This window comes from Sylvia atricapilla, chromosome 12, assembly GCF_009819655.1.
Source record: "Sylvia atricapilla isolate bSylAtr1 chromosome 12, bSylAtr1.pri, whole genome shotgun sequence".
Lineage (NCBI taxonomy): Eukaryota > Metazoa > Chordata > Aves > Passeriformes > Sylviidae > Sylvia > Sylvia atricapilla.
This window is the reverse complement of record NC_089151.1, coordinates 9250459-9268617: the sequence shown is the minus strand read 5'-3', so window position 1 is coordinate 9268617 and position 18159 is coordinate 9250459. Positions and strand designations below refer to the sequence as shown.

At 38.3% G+C, this 18159-nt stretch overlaps 1 protein-coding gene across 3 annotated transcripts; it reads right to left on the bottom strand.

Moving 5' to 3' along the window:
* Positions 1–1155: 1155 nt before the first annotated feature.
* On the bottom strand, positions 1156–17859 carry LOC136366618 (receptor-interacting serine/threonine-protein kinase 2-like). 3 transcript variants are annotated; one of them, XR_010744544.1, is made up of 13 exons: positions 17742–17816; positions 15408–15573; positions 14398–14551; positions 14040–14195; positions 13748–13896; positions 12141–12190; positions 10887–11048; positions 10436–10521; positions 8855–8923; positions 8401–8566; positions 7409–7561; positions 5046–6638; positions 1156–1750 (listed from the first exon to the last, which is right to left on the bottom strand). XR_010744544.1 is itself a non-coding variant. In XM_066327820.1 (12 exons), the coding sequence occupies exons 2-12, from the start codon at positions 15557–15559 to the stop codon at positions 6316–6318; spliced, it is 1620 nt and encodes a 539-aa protein (XP_066183917.1). In that variant the 5' UTR covers positions 15560–15569; positions 17742–17859; the 3' UTR covers positions 4205–6315. The 3 variants fall into 3 exon arrangements, 2 of the variants coding, with proteins under 2 accessions (XP_066183917.1, XP_066183916.1); XM_066327820.1 differs by lacking the exon at positions 1156–1750 and having other exon boundaries at positions 4205–6638; positions 15408–15569; positions 17742–17859; XM_066327819.1 differs by lacking the exon at positions 1156–1750 and having other exon boundaries at positions 4205–6638.
* Positions 17860–18159: the final 300 nt, after the last annotated feature.

Here is an 18159-nt window from a genome sequence, read left to right as displayed (position 1 = left end):
TTGAGGGAAGATGATCAACCATGATCTACTGAGAAGCAAAAAGGTAGGAGAGCCTTCTTTTCTTTTAAGAATTCATAGCAGCACTGTAAAGGGTGGAAATAATCTCCAGGGCTCTTTAATTCATTACCTCTATTCCATTGTCCCAACAGCTGACTTGCTAACAGGCCCATGACTTCACAGGTAGGTGTTAGTGGAATAAATAGTGATTGAGTTACAGGGCAGTTATAAATATTCATGTTATTTAGCTCCAAGCAAAACCACCTTAATTTTCCCCTTAAATCACTTCAAATGTTTATAGCTTGCATAAATAAACTGAACAGGCTGAGGGAAAATGTTTAGTAAATCACTGTTGTTTGCATGAATTTTGTCAACTAAAGAACTTTTGATCAGGTAAAAGAATGTTCCATGAATATTGCTAATTTCTCTGGGTATGGGGAAGGAGCTTGTCTTCATGATGGCCTTTAAATCTTTTTTAAGCTCCTGCTTGAGAGCCAGTTCAGAATGACAAAGCACAAGACCAGACCAGGTCCTGTTTCGTCACTGCATGTTCAGTGCCTGTGCTCCAGACTCTTCTGTGTGCCCTTCATCTCCTCTTTGCTAGACCAAACACACACAGTTTTATCAGCTTGTCCTTAACATCAGGTTTCCTCACTGCTTATCAGCTTTTTTCTCTTCTGGGTTCTTCTCAGTCCATGCTTAGAGCTGAGCAGTGCTCTGCTGAAACACTGCCTGCAGGGGATGGCAAACAGAGGCTCCTTTGGCCCCTTGCACACAGGTGACACGCAGGCACTCACTTTCCTCCCAGTTCCCTGTTCTTCTGTGGCAGGAGGCTGTCATAGCATGTGGAGGTGGCATAAAAACAACTTTCTTGGGAACATATTTTGCAGCTGTTACAAGGTTAAAAAGTCTCATATAATTCGGGTTTTTTATATTTTCCGGGTGTATTCCTTAGTCACTTATCTTATTTTTTTTCCCCACCAGGTAACATTCTAATGAACTGAAAAAAACTTTGAGCCCTTTCTGGCCAAAGGACAACAAATTTAATGTTAGTAGTCATTCTGTTAACTAATATGGCACTTTTTTCTTGGTATCTAAAGAAAGAACTAACTGTACAGAAAGGGTGAAATTCAGGCATCTTTTCATGCTTTTATGAATATTGCTTTTGCTTTGTGGAAAGTTCAAGTACAGCAGTTGGAAATAGGTGCTGAGATACTTTGGCATGTTACCACGTTTTTAGGGGTAAGTTCTTACACTAAGTTACTGCCATTTAATTTGTCCTGGCTGAAAGAGTCCAGAAATTCTTTAATTGATGCATGTCTTCTCTGAAAGAAGAAAGGTCTATCTTAAAGCCCAGGGAAAATGGCAGCTTGAGGCTACAGATTTCTGTAATATTACTTGGCATGTATTCTGGGCAAAGAGAAATAGAGGCAGGAAATAAAATACTGATTGCAAATTGTATCAGCACTAGAGCTGGAAACAGTATGTCTAAGCTTCTGATCTACAATTTTTGCTGGGGTCAAGCAAAATGCTTACAATTAGTATGTTCTTGCAGCTGTGGTGAATTTAATGTAACCCAAATAAATCATTAAATATGTTCTTTCCAGACCTTGTCAGGTAGTTTAATTTATGGTGGAGTTACCTTCAAAATCCAGGAGTTTTGTTTAACTCAGCTGACATACCATCTGTCAAATCAACCATGTGCTCAGTTAAGGGAATGTGGTTCCAGGGAGGCAATGAAGGAATTGCTTCTCTAGAAAAGGAATAAAATCAAACTGTGCTAGGGCCTTTTGAGCACCACTAAAGTATTTTACAAAGGGAGGGAGGGCTGGGCAGGGCTGTGTGCAGGAAAAGAATGAAAGGGAATGTAGTGCAAGGCAAGACTACAATATTTTATGCCTATTTCCTGAGGCATAAAATACCCCAGCAATCATGGAGACAATATGTATTACTGGAGGAGAGCATAGTTAATAGCTGTATAGCTCTGAAATCAGTAAATAGCAGTAAGGAAATCTAAATTTTCTGTGCCTGCCTTGATGATGTTTGGGTCTTTCCCTAACATACAATGCCCACAGGTATTTATTTATGCTCTTAGCCTTCCTTACAAATCTTCACGTGATGCTCAAGTGACTAAACCTGGGCAAGCATGAAAATTTTACAAGGTTATGTAGGATTCAGACTTGATACCATAAAATAAAACCCCTTGAGGTTTAGTATGTTTTCACCAGTGCTTTAGATTTTGTGCACTTTATACTACTTATGTGATTTAAAATTCTTCTGTATATGTTAGCAGTCCATTAGTGCATTTTTTAAAATATTGTAGATCAGTATTTTATGACTATGTACTTGTTATCTTCCTCTGATATTCTCTGGTACTGTTTTTAACAGGCACTGGTAATGACTACTGAGTGGTATTTATAGCTTTGTTTGCCTTGCTCTCTACTGGAAGAACTAATCTCTTAAACATTTAATTCCAGTACCTCAGATTAGTTTTCCACAAATCAACTTCAAACAAGTTCTAGTGCAGGCATTCTTACACTGCAGAAACTGTCCCATCTCAGATAAAAGCGTGGTGTAGTTAGGACAAAGGGCAAGGGATAGTCATCTTTTTGCAAATCAGCAAAAGATAGCTATCACTTCCTGATAGTGTCAAGAAGTAAATTGCATTTCAATACATCAGAAAAATAATCATCTGCCTAGTCTACTTACCATTCCTTTAATAAGTTTAAATAGCTTGATAAAATTTGTACAGCTTGTAATTTTTAATGTCTATTAATTCTAGTTTTGTCTTTTCTGAGTAACTGCAACAGTTATACTAATCAGTTTATATGATCAGTCCTGAAGTGACTTGGTTTTATTATTCTCCTTGCTGTTTTCTAGAGATACCCATGTTTCACATTTCCTTCCTGCAACTCCAGTTGTCCTTCACATTCAAGTCTTGTTTCTTCCCATAGATACTAAGGAATAGTTTGATTGTTTTATCTTTACTCCTGCTCAGTGCCATTTATTCTATGTTGTTTCATAACATCAAGGTAACTGCAGAAAACAGAGATGAGGACGATAGAAATCTTATCTAATGAACAAGCTTGGGCAGGAGCAAAATAGCATAAGCTTTCAGCAGCTTGATATTTCATACCAGTGATCAACATGAGACATTTTTAACAGCTCACACTACAGGCCTTATGAGAGTATGTCATTCTGGTGAGAGAAAATGATGCTAGTTCCATGTCACTGTATTTTAGTTTGGTAGCAAAACTTTTTATATGAACAACAGTTTCATTTCAACAAATCTGTAGCACCCCTTCAAAAATTCCACACTGGAAAAGCAGACAGCTTGTGGTCCCACTGTTTTGGTGCCAGTTCTTCCATTAACAATTAAAACTGGGCTTAGGTTTGGCATCAGATTATATTCTCAAGTAGGCAGCTGCTTCTAGAAAAGAGCCAAAACTGTTTCTGTGTCAAAACCACAATGACAAAAATGCAGCCTAGCCTGCCAGCCAGCACATCTTCCACAGGAGTATAAAGTGTCCCGCAGAACAACTAAACAGAATGATTTTGAAAGCTCCTATTAAGTTTCAACGGTATTGCTAGTTTCTCTTTTGAAGGTCTGTAACTATTTCCCACAGGTGAATGTTTATTTGTTTTACTTATCTTTTACTTACTTTACTTTATTTGTTTTACTTATGCCTTTAGAAAGCATAAGTATCTTGTACCTTCTAAAGAGGCAAAACACCATGACAGCAATTCCTTTCCTCACAAGCAAGAGATCTATTTTTAGCAGAGAAATTTGTTCAAATTTCCCATTTGAAGTGTAGATTTTAAAGTGACAAAAAAAAACAAAACTGCGAAATAAATATTTAGCCCCTTTGTTGTCCTGATTTTTTCAGCCTTCTGATGTTTACAGTTGGTAGTGGAGTTTTCTCAGCATAGTAACATAAACAAAGAGTGAAGTTTTGTAAATAGTACATTCCTTTCCTGCAGGAAGGACAAATTGATTGGCATTTAGTTTGACCAGTAGAGTCGGAGAGGTGGCAACCTCATCCCCCAATCACTAATCAAACTCCAACCCAATATAAACCCTAGTCTCAAAATAACTTTCTTCTTTTTTCCCTGACACTGACAGTGTCACTGTTCTTCTTTTCGTGTCTGTCTGGCAACACTCCTTTAATAAGCAAAATTATTGTCAACATATTCTGATAGACATTGCTTTTAATTATTGCAATATTTTAATTCAAGGTAATCTCAAAGTTCAATGAAGTTACATTTAAAAGAAAGTTTATGGTTCCAGCAGCACCATAGCTGGAAATTTGGATGTAACACATTTCTTATTTCTTAAGTGTGCCTAAACAACACATCATTGCTGCATTTGCAATCAGCTAAACGACTAAATTCAATGAGAACTTTAAAACTGCACAGAGAACAAAAGCAGCATAGGGAAACCAATAACATGGTTTTACATTTGAAATACCTGTAGATGGTATAACAAGTTCTCATGTTAATCTGGTGCCATGAAGCTTGAAGAAACCCCACTGGGCCTTTAAAAATCCACCACCTTATATCATTATTTTCATTTTGAAGAAAGTAATCTTATTATTTCCCTTTCAAATTATGCTGGTTTTGGCTGGGGTAGAGTTAATTTTCTCCCTAGGAGCTAGTATAGGGCTGTATTTTGAATTTGTACTGAAAATAGCATCAACAAATCAGGGATGTTTTGTTATTGCTGGGCAGAGGTCACACAGAGCCAAGGCCTTTCTGTCCCTCACCCCACCAGGGAGGAGCCTGGGGGTGCACAAGCAGCTGGGGGAGGACGAGCTGGGCCAGCTGACCACAGCTGGCCAAAGGGATACTCCAGACCATGTGGCATCAAGCTCAGCTAGGGAAGAAGGAGGAGGGGGAGGATGTTTGGAGTGATGGCATTCATCTTCTTAAGTAACCATTACATGGCATGGAGCCCTGCTTTCCTGGAGATGGCTGAACACTTGCCTGCCCGTGGCAGGTGGTGAATGAATTCCACATTTTTCTTCATTTGTGTGCAGCTTTTGCTTTACCTGTTAAATGGTCTGAATCTCAACCAACAAGTTTTCTCACTTTGCTGCTGTGGAGTGTAGTTGTCTGCTGGGTTAAACCACAAATGTCCTTTTCAGCTTTCAGTGTGAGGCTTGAAGGGTTCAAGGTAGCAACAGATTTGGCTGGAATGTGCTGGATCACATATATACCTGCTGTTCCTGTTTATCTGTTGACAGACTCCTGTGCTTGCCATGGGACTTGTTTGCTTTCTGTACACAAGTGTCTGGTGCTTGTTAGTGGCTGGTTTGTTGCTTCCACTGCTTGCTGTACCACTTATCATCTTAGTCGACTGGGAACATTCTGATAACAGCAATGTTTCTGTGCTGCTGTACTGGACGGACAGGAACTCCATGTGAACTCAAATCAAAGGGTCCATGACCTGAGGATGAATTCAAGCAGCAGCAAGATGCTCCAAAGCATCTGTGACCGTGGGTGAGTCCAGACCAGAGCAAGAAAACCTCCCAGTATTCCCAGGCTGTCTTCCATTAGAGCACAACTATGACAAAGTTCAGCAGAACCATTTCAAAATGATCAGCTTGGCACCTCTTCTGCCTGATTCACATTTGAACTGCAGACATATTTAGAGAGATACATGAATGCAAAGTATTAAAGTTTTTCCATTTTCCATGAGTACTCCAAGTCCCAGATCTCAGAAATACTGATGGTAAGTACTACTACATTTTCATACGACCATTTGTGAGGAAAATTAATTAATTTATATGCATAATATAAAACTTCCAAGTATTGCTTAAGGCCTTACTGAAGAAATATTTCTTGATTCTCTGCAGCCTTTCACTCTAACAGCTGGCCCAGATATGAGCACAGTGTAAGGAAGTAATTTTTTTCTCCTCATCCAGTATTCTGTTGTTCATTCTCCTTATTTGAAACTATTTATAAACAACCATTCTTCCATACTGTGTCCTCTAAAAAGCCATGATTCATTTTCCTCCATTCTAAAAAAATCAAGGAAATAAGGTGTCATCTCACTTGACTCTGTTTGCTCTGGCACATATTGCACTTCTCCCATCTCTGAGGTACAAATCAGGATTTGTTATACCAGTCTTGGCAATTTCTGTTGGCAGTGGTTGACTTGACCTTTTAATCCAGTTAGCTTTTCCCACTACAGTACTCAAATAATGGGCTGTAGGAAGAGTTGCTTTTAGTAAAAGGATTGTGAGACACTAACGTGAATCTTTGCCATCACAAATCACTAGAGCTCAAATGCATACAACAGGCTGCAGAAAAAGTCAGTCACAACAACAGCCTGTTTATCTTAGAAGGACAGTCTGGGCAATGAATGACTTGTCCCAGAGGACTACGTTTGCTCATTGAAAGTGCAGTCACTACAGCCTGTGCTGCCCTCTCCCCGAGGCAAAGGCAAGTGTCCAGCAGTGCCCGAGCACGGCCCGTCACTGTGGGGTGCGAGGTGATGCTTTCATAATCCATTCGGGACAGGGTTTGCTGCGAGCGGAGCACATCGAGGAGGTGGTTGAGGCGTCCTTCTGTCATGCAGTTCAGTATGGTCTGTCTCTGACAGGAAAGGATTTGACAGCAGTTTCCTTTGCTGTGAGGACCTTGAGTGAAAGGAAAGCAAAAGAGATAAACCAAATGCTTTTTTCATGTGTCGTTAGCAAGTGATAGCATTAACACCAGAAATATAAACTCAGTAGAGGAAGGAAGGAAGAGGAGTTAGTGTGTTTGCATTCTGTATTTCAAACTAGTCAAAAAGTATTTTCATCTTGTATTTGAAACTCACGAAGATCAGATTACAGCAAATAGGTGTTTCTAAGCCACCAAATGCTCCGACTCTGTGAAGGGAGAATATTTTCAGGTCTTGCCTTATTTATCTAGCATCTGTATTTAACTTTATGCAAAGCACCTTGGCTGGACACAGATGAAAAAAATTTCTCTTATAAAGGTGGAAGGACAGATAACAATTACTTCAGGGTAGCAGGAGTGTTTGAAACATGCAGCGTGAAACTGGGAAAATGAATATATGTCAAAGTGAAACTAATAACAAAAGTAGTACTCTTGATCAAATGGTTGAGAGCTTTGGGTTCTGCCTCTTTTCCTGAGGTGATTAGAATACCAAGTGCTGACATTAGAGTTTTTAGTGTACAGTAAATACCATACACCAAGAGAAAATTAATACCAAAAGCCACATTGCTTTGGAGAACATGCTTCTGTCTTTACGATTTCTGAGTGTTGCCAGGAAAGTTCTGTGATGAACTTCTCCTACATGGTCTAGTCTGTTGATTTATCCAAAAATTATGTCATCACTCAGTCACTAAGATCTGGCTAAGATGAATATTGCCAGCTCAAAGTGGCAACAGTGTCACTTTACCTGTCACTGCTTGTCCAAGGTGTGTTGGTTGTGGTCTGTGCTTAAGAGCCAGTGGTGGGGAGTTGTGCTGACTGCTCTCTTTGCCTGCAGTTGAACCACATGAAGGAGCTGTGCAAAAGGAGCTTGATTTTCTTCTCTCGGAGTCTGGGTGATCTAGAAAAAGTTTAAGATGAGCAAGATTAAATATTTGAATTGAACAACAAGAAAACATTATAAACACATATATCAGCCATTTCAGCAGACAGGAACTGAAGATTGACTTGAGATTACTTTGGCTCTTGTTAATACATCTTCGGCATATATTACTACACACATCTCACTTTTCCAAGCTGTCTGTAGGAATTTGTTATTGAAGTTATGGAACATTTTATTCTGTCAGTAAGTCTGATGACTATTGATCAGAAGTGCTTGGAAACATAGATGTTTCTACAGGTGAATTGACTTCTGATGTCTCAATTTTTGTACCTGAAGGCATGAGAAATACGGGCAATCTCTTCTTGACACAAATTTAAACACTTAGGACAAATCTACATTGGAAAAGTAAAGAAAGTTATCTGTGCAAAACAGTGATTACCAGGAATTGTTCATATGTTCCTGGTAACATTGCCTTTTTAAAACGTATCTCCCTTTCTTAGTAGATTACAAAAAAGAGATTATTCCTGGTGGCACAGAGCAGCATTATTCCCAGAAGGGACTTGTTCTCTCAAAAGCAACAGGCAATATTTGATGTGTGAGAGAAAGGCAGCTCTACTTTTACAGCTCAGTATACTAAAAAAAATTAGTAAACTATACATCTAAGAGAAAGCTTTGTGGTGTCTCTGGTTTCCTGCACTGAACTTCAGATGATACTCCAGATGATATCAGCAGAGAGCACAGCTTTACTCTGAGAAGTAACGATTTTACATGAAAAATTACATTTCTCTATAGAATAACGAATAATACTTGTTATTTTCTTATAACAGCTGGGACTGAATATAAATCAAGACAGTGACCTTTTGTTGCTGTTGTATTCTGTGGGGTTGTATTTGACACATGCATCTCAATATTATATTTTCCTGCTGTATTTACACTGCTATCAAGTAGAACAGTTGACAAGCTTGGCACTACAAGAGGAATTTTCTTGATGATTAAGCGGTTGTCTTTTTGTGGGCAGATGATCTGAAAGAGACCAAAATAGAGAAGAGTTATCTTCTTGGAAACTTTTGTTCCAAAACCTTTTTTAAACAGGAGAGGTTCGAAACAAACCTTGAGAGGAAGAGGTTGTTTTTGCAAGAGCAATGGTCAGAGTGAGCTGCTTGGAAGAAGGTAAAACAGTGGGTTTTGATGGATGGAGTTATCCTGGTTAAGAACATTTTGCCCAAGTGTTTGCATTATACAGTGTCAGGGCTGTTTGAAGAAATAGGCAGCTGATAAAGTACTCTGAAGATTCCTGTGCCACGAACTCACCTGTGAATTGCACGTGCCTCTCTGCAATGTGTACCTCTCTGAGCCTTTGCATGCATTAAGCGCTCTCTCCTGAAAGAAGAAAACCACAGTGACTGCAGTAAGTGTCGACTTGGTTTGTCCCATTCACAGCTGGCATGAGCTACAGTTTATAGTAACATAACTTACACTGGCAACATATATTCTACTCTAAATTACACTCATATATAGTAACAGTTAACTGCACAGAGCAAACAGGCATAGAATCTGACAAAATTCTACCTTGTTACTCTTTCCAGTGTTTCAAATTTATTTTAAAACCCAGTGTTAAATCATGCAGGGGGAGTTGAAAATAAGCTTGTATTGAGAGAGATTGGGCTAGCTAGAACATGTTTGCCTTTAAGTAGCCAAACAGCATGGCCATCCTGTGTTCAGTGTGCCAAACTGTCTGCAGTAAGGATGTGTCAATACTTGTAACTTTTTTCCCTGTTTATACATCCACAGCAGATTTGTTAAACTATGTTTTAGATTTTATACGTCAACAGTTGTGAATCAATTTCCCATAAACTCCAGTATAATTTTCAGAGTAATTTTGGACTTATCAGTTCAGTTGTTTGAACAATAAATAATGCTCACTAATAAATCTTCACAATCTAACAAAAAAACACCAAACAAACAAACAAACCTTGCTCAAGGGAGATTGAAGCATTAAATTATGGAATATTTGGCAGTGCAATCTTAAATAAACTTCAACAGCAGTAAAAATTACTTTGACCCCAACTATGACATCTATTAAAACATTGATAAAAGCTGTTCTATAAGCCCAGAATGTTATTGCAACATATAGAAATAGTACAGCATGCACCAACATACAAAACACACAATAATGAAACCAACACACCATGGGTTGTGTAACTCCAGCTGGAGTCAGAGTCCTTGTCCAAGGGCCAAAATGTGTGTCACTGTTTTCCCTCAGTGCCTGTGTTAACTAGCTAGGATGTTGCTATGTTTGCGGCAGTCACGTTTGTGCCAGATTTCCCATGGCAGTGTGAGCAGATACAGAGTTTGCTCAGCTCTATCTCCTTGGTTGTTGGCTGTTCCCCATCCCCTTCTGTGGTATTGAGAGCCTCTGAGACTCTGGGATGAGCAATGTCTTTGCCTGAAAACCTGGCAATTTAGAAGCAGTCAAGGGTACAGAGCAGTGCTGGTACTGGTATTGCTACCACAGATATGAACACTATTCGAGTTTTGAACTGAATAGTTTCTAATCAGTACATACAAAAAACTGTCCTTGGTTCTAGCCCTAATCTGCAGAACCTGAGCTGATGTTTGTTCTCACTCACGTGGGGTTGCCAGTCTGACTCCAGGTGGTGACTAGAAAGAAGTTGTCTTATTTTTAAAATAGCAGGTAGCAATTGACTAATTTTCTAGAGAACCTCACAATATATATTCTCTAATTTCTGAATTAACCTGAAGTGCCAAAGGGTACTCTCCAGCTCTCTGGCATGACCAGTAAAACAATCAAGACAAAACATTTACTTGGGTCAGAAACATTGCAATTGAACAAATCAAGTAATGTAGGAGAACAAGAAATTTTGCACTGACCTTTGCATCCATCAAATTGTAGATTGCTGCAGAAATTACTTCCTTATTTATGCTAGTCAAAACTCCATTTAGAAGGCGTACACATTCTGCAGGGGTAATAAAGCAATTTAAATAACACGTGTATGAAAGCATGTATAAATTTAGGCAGTATCATCATATTGCAACTAATCATAATATTGAACTAATACATTTACTATTGTATTGAGAAATTGGATGAAATAGAGGAAATTAGTTTAATACAACTTCCACCTCATACCTTACTTAATAGTAAAAAAAATTTTGGAGAAAAATAAGTCGATTTCTGTAGGATGCTTCATTTAGAGGAAACATCAAAGGCAGTCCAATGATCTAAAGACTATTTCTACTTCAGTTGTTCAGAGTGCTCAAGCAGTATTCCCATTAAGACTGCCTCCATTACAAATCTTGCACAGGAAGAAATCCTGAATGTTACCTGCAGTGTGTGGTCTGTAATCTACTTCTTGATGCCAGCACAGAGCAATGAGGTGCACCAGTCTATTCCTCTCAGGCAAATTGCTTGGTATGAACTTTTCTGAAATGCCTGGCCGCAAACTGCTGCAGATTCCTCTCAAAACGTCAAGCAGGGTTGTTTGACCTACAATTTAAAAGGAAATGTCACTGCCAAAAAATATTAAAGACCTCTTAAAATTACATCCAGTGAAAGTCATATTGTATATTTTAAAACAAAGTCTGCTTCTTTAAAAGAAAAAAATATATTAATGCTCTTGTAAGTAGATGTGGTAGCCTTTAACAATAGCTATAACTGCTTATTGCAGCAGGACCTTACAGGATAAAGAACTCTGTCCAATACTGAGTCACAAATGGTTATGTATACTTGTACTGTAAACTGCATGTACAGATACCTCAGGAATACATGCTATTATTTTAAGCAGAGTTTTATATAAAGCCTTACACTTGCATTACAAGAACAGAACAATGAATTGATTAAAAAACAAAGAATTCTACTTTGAGCAGCCTCAAGATGGCAGCCATAAACTGTAAGGGCATTGAGATATTATTCCATGCAGTATTTTTTGAAGGTCCACAGTCTGTAAAATACAAGAGTCCTTCAGTCTGTTTTGCCATGCAGAAGGAAGCCCATAGCAAAGAAGCCCTTACTGATCTCCACTTCCACAAAACAGGAATTGTTCCTAGACAGTGACAATTATTATACAATGCTTTGCAAACTAAGTTCTCTAAAACTGCTCACAGTTTCATCTAAGAAAGTAAGATTCCTCATTTCCTTAAGATAATTCATCATGAACGGACATTTCTGGATTGGTATTTGAAACTCACAGCAACTGTAAACATGAGTATTCTGCTCATTCAATTAGCTACTTGTCACTGATTTTAAAATTCCAGCTGACAAATATGAAGTGATATTCCTTTTCACTGAAGGTACATGGAAAACCCAACTGACAGTGCTTCAGCAAGCACAGATTGATGGTACTAGTGGGGGAAGAAGCTCTGCCTTTTCCCTTCAGAAAGAGCAGCTTCTTTGGAAACATTTAGGATTTGGTGAGGAATAGTAATATTTACATCCTCTAATGTGGAGCTTTGTGCTGTAACAGTAAGAGAAGGCAAAGGGACATCTGAAAAGATGTTATTTCTATAATAATTTCACTACAATAGGGGAATTTGTGGACAAGATGGGGACAGCACAAAGTCTGACATGGATAATAAATACCTTCGAAAGGTTTCCGTCTGCTGAGAGTCTCCCAACACAGGATTCCAAAACTGAAAAAAACCCCAAAAAACAACAAAACAGTGAAAGAACATGCATTAGTTTGCAAGGAATGTATATACATTCTCAGTTTCAAAAGCAAGTTTATTGCTTTAAGAGAAAGGAATTTTCAAGACAAACGCATCAGTTAATCTACAAAAACTTGATTTTTATGCACTAGGGTTCTATTTTCTTCAGCAAAATTTGATGGGACTCCAAATATCTTTTTCCAACATCACAGGAATAATTGCAGTGGGATCATAGATTTACACATATAACCCACAACTCAGATGCTATAAAATACAGCGGTATAGTAAAAAGATCATGCCTCAAAATCAGAGGCAAAAAAGAGGAGGCTGCTGGATAAGAAAAAAGTCTGCAGATAAGTCAGAAGCAAAGCAATCCAAAGGAGAAGAGAGAGTTCTAGGATAAACATATCTGCTTATTTGTATATCTTGTTGTAGTGATTACAGTGGTTAGAAGAACCTATTCTGCCTTACTGTCACATAAAGATCTGGAAAGTATTAATGTAATGTGGACATACATGTAACTTAAATGGACTTTGTATTTCATGTATGACACAAATTTTTGCTTTCTCTGTTGCACCATTGTTTAGATGTACACATATCTCATGCACCTGAGTTACATCTCAGCATATTATTATATAATGCATTATATAAAAAATGTATACTATAAATCATATCCATGAATGCAGTTTTGGAAAATTAATTATGCTACCTGAAAGCAAGGCAGCAATTTTACCGTGCAAAACTTGTGTTTGTGAACAACCTGAGGTTAGTCACATCATTTATAGGTCTCCTCAAGTGTATGCATTATTTGACTCGTCTTAGAGCCTGCCTCTATGACAGTAAAGCAGAAATTTAAATTTCAAATTTCAAAATCCCAGAAATCAGGATGGTCTCCTTAAAAGTTATTTAAAATGTTAGTCCACAGCTGTGTGTGCTGCATGATGATGTGTGTCCATCCAGACCATCTGATTCAGCGGTGCCTTGAGGTCCTCTCATTTATTGAGGGAGCCACAATGTATGTAACATACCCAAAAGGGACATGTGGCAGTGAGTAATCTCCCTCCTTTGTACAAATCACTTTGTTAAAAAGTACAAGTGCTTCAGTGGGTCAGTAACTTATCCCAGCTGAAATTCCGTATGATCTTAATGGGACACTATTAAGGGAAAGATCTTATTTTTATCTGGGCCTGATTTAGGCATAAACAATTCTTTCTGAAACTAAAGCCAACAACAGTTCACACTTATAAACTATGTGAAGCAGTTATGAGGCTTCTAAATATATCTGAAAGTTTTGGCAGCTGTTACACTTCTAAAACATTTAGATCCATTAAATAAATATTTATATGACTAAATTTGAGAAAGTTCTTAACCTTGGTAACTTATTCACCAAATATGGGAATTTAAAATTTAATTCACTGCTGTAATTAGCTTCATGTGCCATATTACCTTACTGCATTATGTATGTCTGGCATTTTTATTGTAATGTCTTTGAAGATAAGTGTTTTGGCAACACTGTAGAACGCTCTTAAAAACTCCATTCACCTGTAAATATCACCTTCCTGGGTAGGGAGGCCTCCTTTAAGTATTTCAGGAGGAAGATACACTAAATCCTGGCAGTTTGTCTGATGGCAATTCTGCAGGTCTGACCTCAGTTGTTGTTTCCTCCAGTTGGTAAAGCCATAATCTGATATCTACGGAAATGGGAGCGAAAGTAATTTTAGTAACAATATAACAAGTCTTGGCATCAAATGTTGACTATTAAAATCAATATATACAACTATAGGACAATCACTGGATTTTACATTACTGGCCTTATAAAAGTAGAAGCTCCTACCTTGGCTCTGTACTGCACATCCAAAAGCACGTTGGAAGGTTTCAGGCTGCAGTGGCAGAGAGCAGGTTCAAGGCTGTGAAGATGATGCAGCCCTTCAGCCACATCTGACAGGATCCTTATGAGTAAGGGAAAGGGTAGTTCTGGATACAGTTGATGCTAAGTAACACAAAATACAGGTTTTGGTACAGTGAAGTTGTTACTGTTCCCATTTTCATTTGACAACAAACAAAACTGCAATATGGAAACACAATGCAGAAATTGAAGAGCAGATTGTGACTGCTGTCCATAATTTACACGCTGATTGTTCTTTGATCTTGTAATTAATTTTATCACCTCAAAGATGACATCTTTTATCTACCTCATGGATGAGGGAGTGGAGGGATCCATTGTTCATCCATTCAGTCACTATCCCCACAAGTCCATGGTACTGGTAAATCCCAAGGAGAGGCAGGAGACGTTCGGACTCGTAGCGTCTGACATTTGCTATGTCCTGAAGTAGCAACTTCCACTCCCTGTAAATAAAACAAGTCAGAGGCAGGTTAGAACTGAAGGGAACTTCAGCAGATTATGAGAGTGTAGGATGTGGAAATGAGAGAGAGCCATATGTTTGAGCACAAGCTAGTATTATTTTATCAATAAACCAAATATCACATAATCTTCAAAACAATTGCAAGAACTTGAAGCAGTTGTAGTGTAGCGTATTTTTCTAATATAAAGTAAATTTAGTTTTTCTAATACAAAATGAAAGACCTCTGGATGTTTTAATATGAACATAAGAGCACAGTTTGAAGCAGGATTGAAGTGTGAAGGCCAGAAAAAGCTGAAGTAAATGAAATGCTAGATTAACAATAAAGCAAAGATTTACCTTTACTTTTCCCAATAACTCGTATTTTTTTGTTATTTGTGACATCCCATGTCACAATTTGCAAGGAAAGGATGTGTTTCCATGCTTTCCATGCACATCTCACTGCTGTGTAACCCTGGCCATTCTCTTCCCTCCTCCCATTTCCCCTGCTCTCATCTGTGCATGCCGGTTTAGATGAAACTCAACTGAGGTCTCTTCAGGAGCCTCTAGAAAAGTAACACCTTAGCATACTGGTATTACTGATCCAGGTTTGTAGACATTATTATAGTATATTAATTATTGACTTCAGGATTAAGCTCTACTTTATAAAAATTTTGTAAAAAACCACAGAGCTTCTTTCTCAGTAGAATTGCCTCCAAATTGCCTCTTGGCTGGTCAGGATTTCCAGGAATGGAGATGTTCTTAGGGATCAGGTGATCCTGGCAATGCCACCATTTGTTCTGGTGCCACCACTGCAGGTCTGTGCTGACCACCTGTGTGGCTGTTGTGCAGATAACACCCACCTGTCTGTAGTGTCCTGGTTTGTCAGCAGCTTCACAGAGATGGGAGTGTTCCAGGAAATATGGAAGGCTTTGAGGGCAAAGCCTGAGCCTGTCCTGATCAAGGTAAAGCTTTCCAAATCTTCCTGGGCTACCACAGGGAATGGATTGGCCATTTCTTGATGGCTGGCTTGGGAAAAAATGTGGCAGAAAAGAAAAAAGTTGTAAGAGGTTTTTTCGTCACAATTACCAAAGCACAGTGAAGTTGCACCACCCCTTACTTCCCAAATATCAAATCCAACAGCCTTCTTTTCACCACTCTGTGTCAGACTTCTCTTACAAAGAGAGGAAAAATGCACTAATTGCAAAGGAGTGTCTGGACCGTAATTTGCCATCTGAAGCTGCAAGGTGCTAATTAATTGCTCATCATTATTTCTATCTGATGCCTTTGAAATAGCAGACCAGTACTTTTAATATAAAATGTGAATTTAATGTGATACTGAACTACGTGGACAACAAACTAGCATCTTACAGTTGCATGTCAGGCAAGTAATTTCTCCACTTCTCATAAAAAAGGCAATTATTCAATAACTCATGTCAGCATGTTCTGCATCATTCTTACATATCATCTTTAAACATCATATGTGAATGCAAAAGCAAAGAAAAAGGCAAATTTCCTGGTATTGTGAAGTGTCAGAATTCTGCTAAATGGAGTCGTGCCAGTAATTTGGGCAGTACAGTGTCTATACAGGACCTATCCAGGGCCATCTGCACTTCTCAGATGCTTTCCATGGCAACACACATGGATTAGAGACAACTTCTGCTAAGCATCACCGTGTTACTACATGAGTAACATTTCTAATTACATCTGTGAAGCCCCATTAGACCAGAGGCAGCCAAAAAGTGAGTGGTAAAGGAGGAAAACAAGGAATCTAAGATAACAGATGGCATAAAACAGGTGGCATTGGTAAGGTTTACTGCAAGATCAATGTCAGTGAGTCAGAACTTCTCAAGCTGGAATACCCCCTTTGGGGTCCAGTAGAGCAGGGCTAGAAAAGGAAACAATGAGGGAAATGAAGTAACTGAAGAACTGTTGGATGAGAATTGTGTCCTTTTAGATGTGCTCTACAAAAAGAGCTCCTGGGATGCAGAAGGTCTCAAAGCCCAGATAACCTTTTCTCCACAAGGGAAATAGAAACGAAAGCCTGAAGATAAATTGTGATCTTGCTTCTAGTTCATGAACACTTTATTGTTGGTTAATCTCAGTCTCATCCTGCAGGCACATTCACAATATAAGATCAGTTTTGCTTCTAACCACAGTCAAAATGCAAAAAGCAGCAGTTGATTTACCAGCTGAGTTTTAACCATATTTGATTCTGGTAGGAAAGCACAGTTGGACTTTTTGCTTTTTGTTAGATTATTGTAGTTTGAAAGCTATAACTGCCTTGTATGCTTCCCTGAAGTTTTCTTAAAGAAGAGATGAGGTTGACAGGTTAACAATTTCATAAAATTTGAAAAGGTTCCTTTTGTTCCTAGAATGAAGATAATTTTCTAAATGAGCAATTTATTCCTTAAAGTTGCAAAGACAGACCACACAAATCTACCAATCCTGAATGTAAAGAAGGTAATCAAAATGCTGACAGAAGCAAAATTATGTCTCATTCTTATTCTATATGGCGGCAAATAATAATTTAAATGGCCAAAAAATTTATGCATCTCCAACCATAGTGGACGGAAGACCAAATAATGATTTTACCATCTAAATCACCCCTGAAAGAATTTATTTTTATTTAAAGTTGAATCAAGTAATAATATAATTTTTTAACTCTTGCTAACTGACTACTTAGACAAATTTAAAGCTAATAATCAGCTCATATTTTGGATTTGCAAAATCTAATAAAACTGGAGATTTTTAAAAATTGAAACAGAAACCACTTCAATCTTTATTGTCACAAACCATGTCATGACATGCTAAGCACCATTCTCCTTATGTCTGAGTTTCTACATCTTTGTATTGCAAGGTACCAAGATATTCTTTCAATAATTCTGCTCTTTTGAATGCTTTTTCTCCCATTTCCTTTAAAAAATCTCATTATCAATATTCCAGAGATGACCTATGGAAGGAAACAGTTTGCATTATTTTTAGTAAGACACTAAAAGTCTTGGATGACTTTACCATCCTTTCCCAGCTGTGCAGGCAGGAGCACGAAGACAGCTATAACGACATTTATTCCAAGTTTCTAATTATAAGGTAATTTAAAAAAATTAATTCATAGCAGTTGTTTTCTTACTATGAGAGAAACTACGTTAATATACAGATGTCTCAGGGAAAGAAACTGGAAATAAAAATCAACTTACCTCTGGAAACACAAGCATGAAACTATGGAATGATGGAGTGAAACTTTGTGATAGCAAGTGTGAGTCGGCTTTGAACCGCATTCACAGCTCGAGATTTCCTGCCGGTGAGTCAGCTTGGTTGTTGATCCCTCCTTTTATTGGCTGCCTGCAAACATTTAACGTTTCCTGGTCAGACAAACAAACTGTAACTCTTTAGTGACTGCAGATGAGAGCGATTTCAGAGGGAGAGGTTGGACAGCTGCTCCTTCCACATAAAGGAATACCAGGAGGGGAAGGTAGATAACAGTGTAAAATACCGTATTGGATACAGTCCAGGTACGGAATTATGTGGAGCTGCGCTCAGACTGTGCAGCTGATACTGATCTCTGCACTGGGTCAAGCTGACAGCACAAATTAAAAACCCTGTAAACTTTTTGAG

What these genes read in the sequence shown, in the direction of transcription:
- LOC136366618 (XM_066327820.1), bottom strand. Translation starts at nt 15,559, where the DNA reads ATGGCCAATCCATTCCCTGTGGTAGCCCAGGAAGATTTGGAAAGCTTT. An exon ending in AACCAGGACACTACAGACAG is followed by an intron (nt 14,552 to 15,407) that starts GTGGGTGTTATC and finishes TTTTATTTACAG; the next exon opens with GGAGTGGAAGTTGCTACTTC. An exon ending in GAATACAACAGCAACAAAAG is followed by an intron (nt 7,562 to 8,400) that starts GTCACTGTCTTG and finishes AACTTTTTCTAG; the next exon opens with ATCACCCAGACTCCGAGAGA.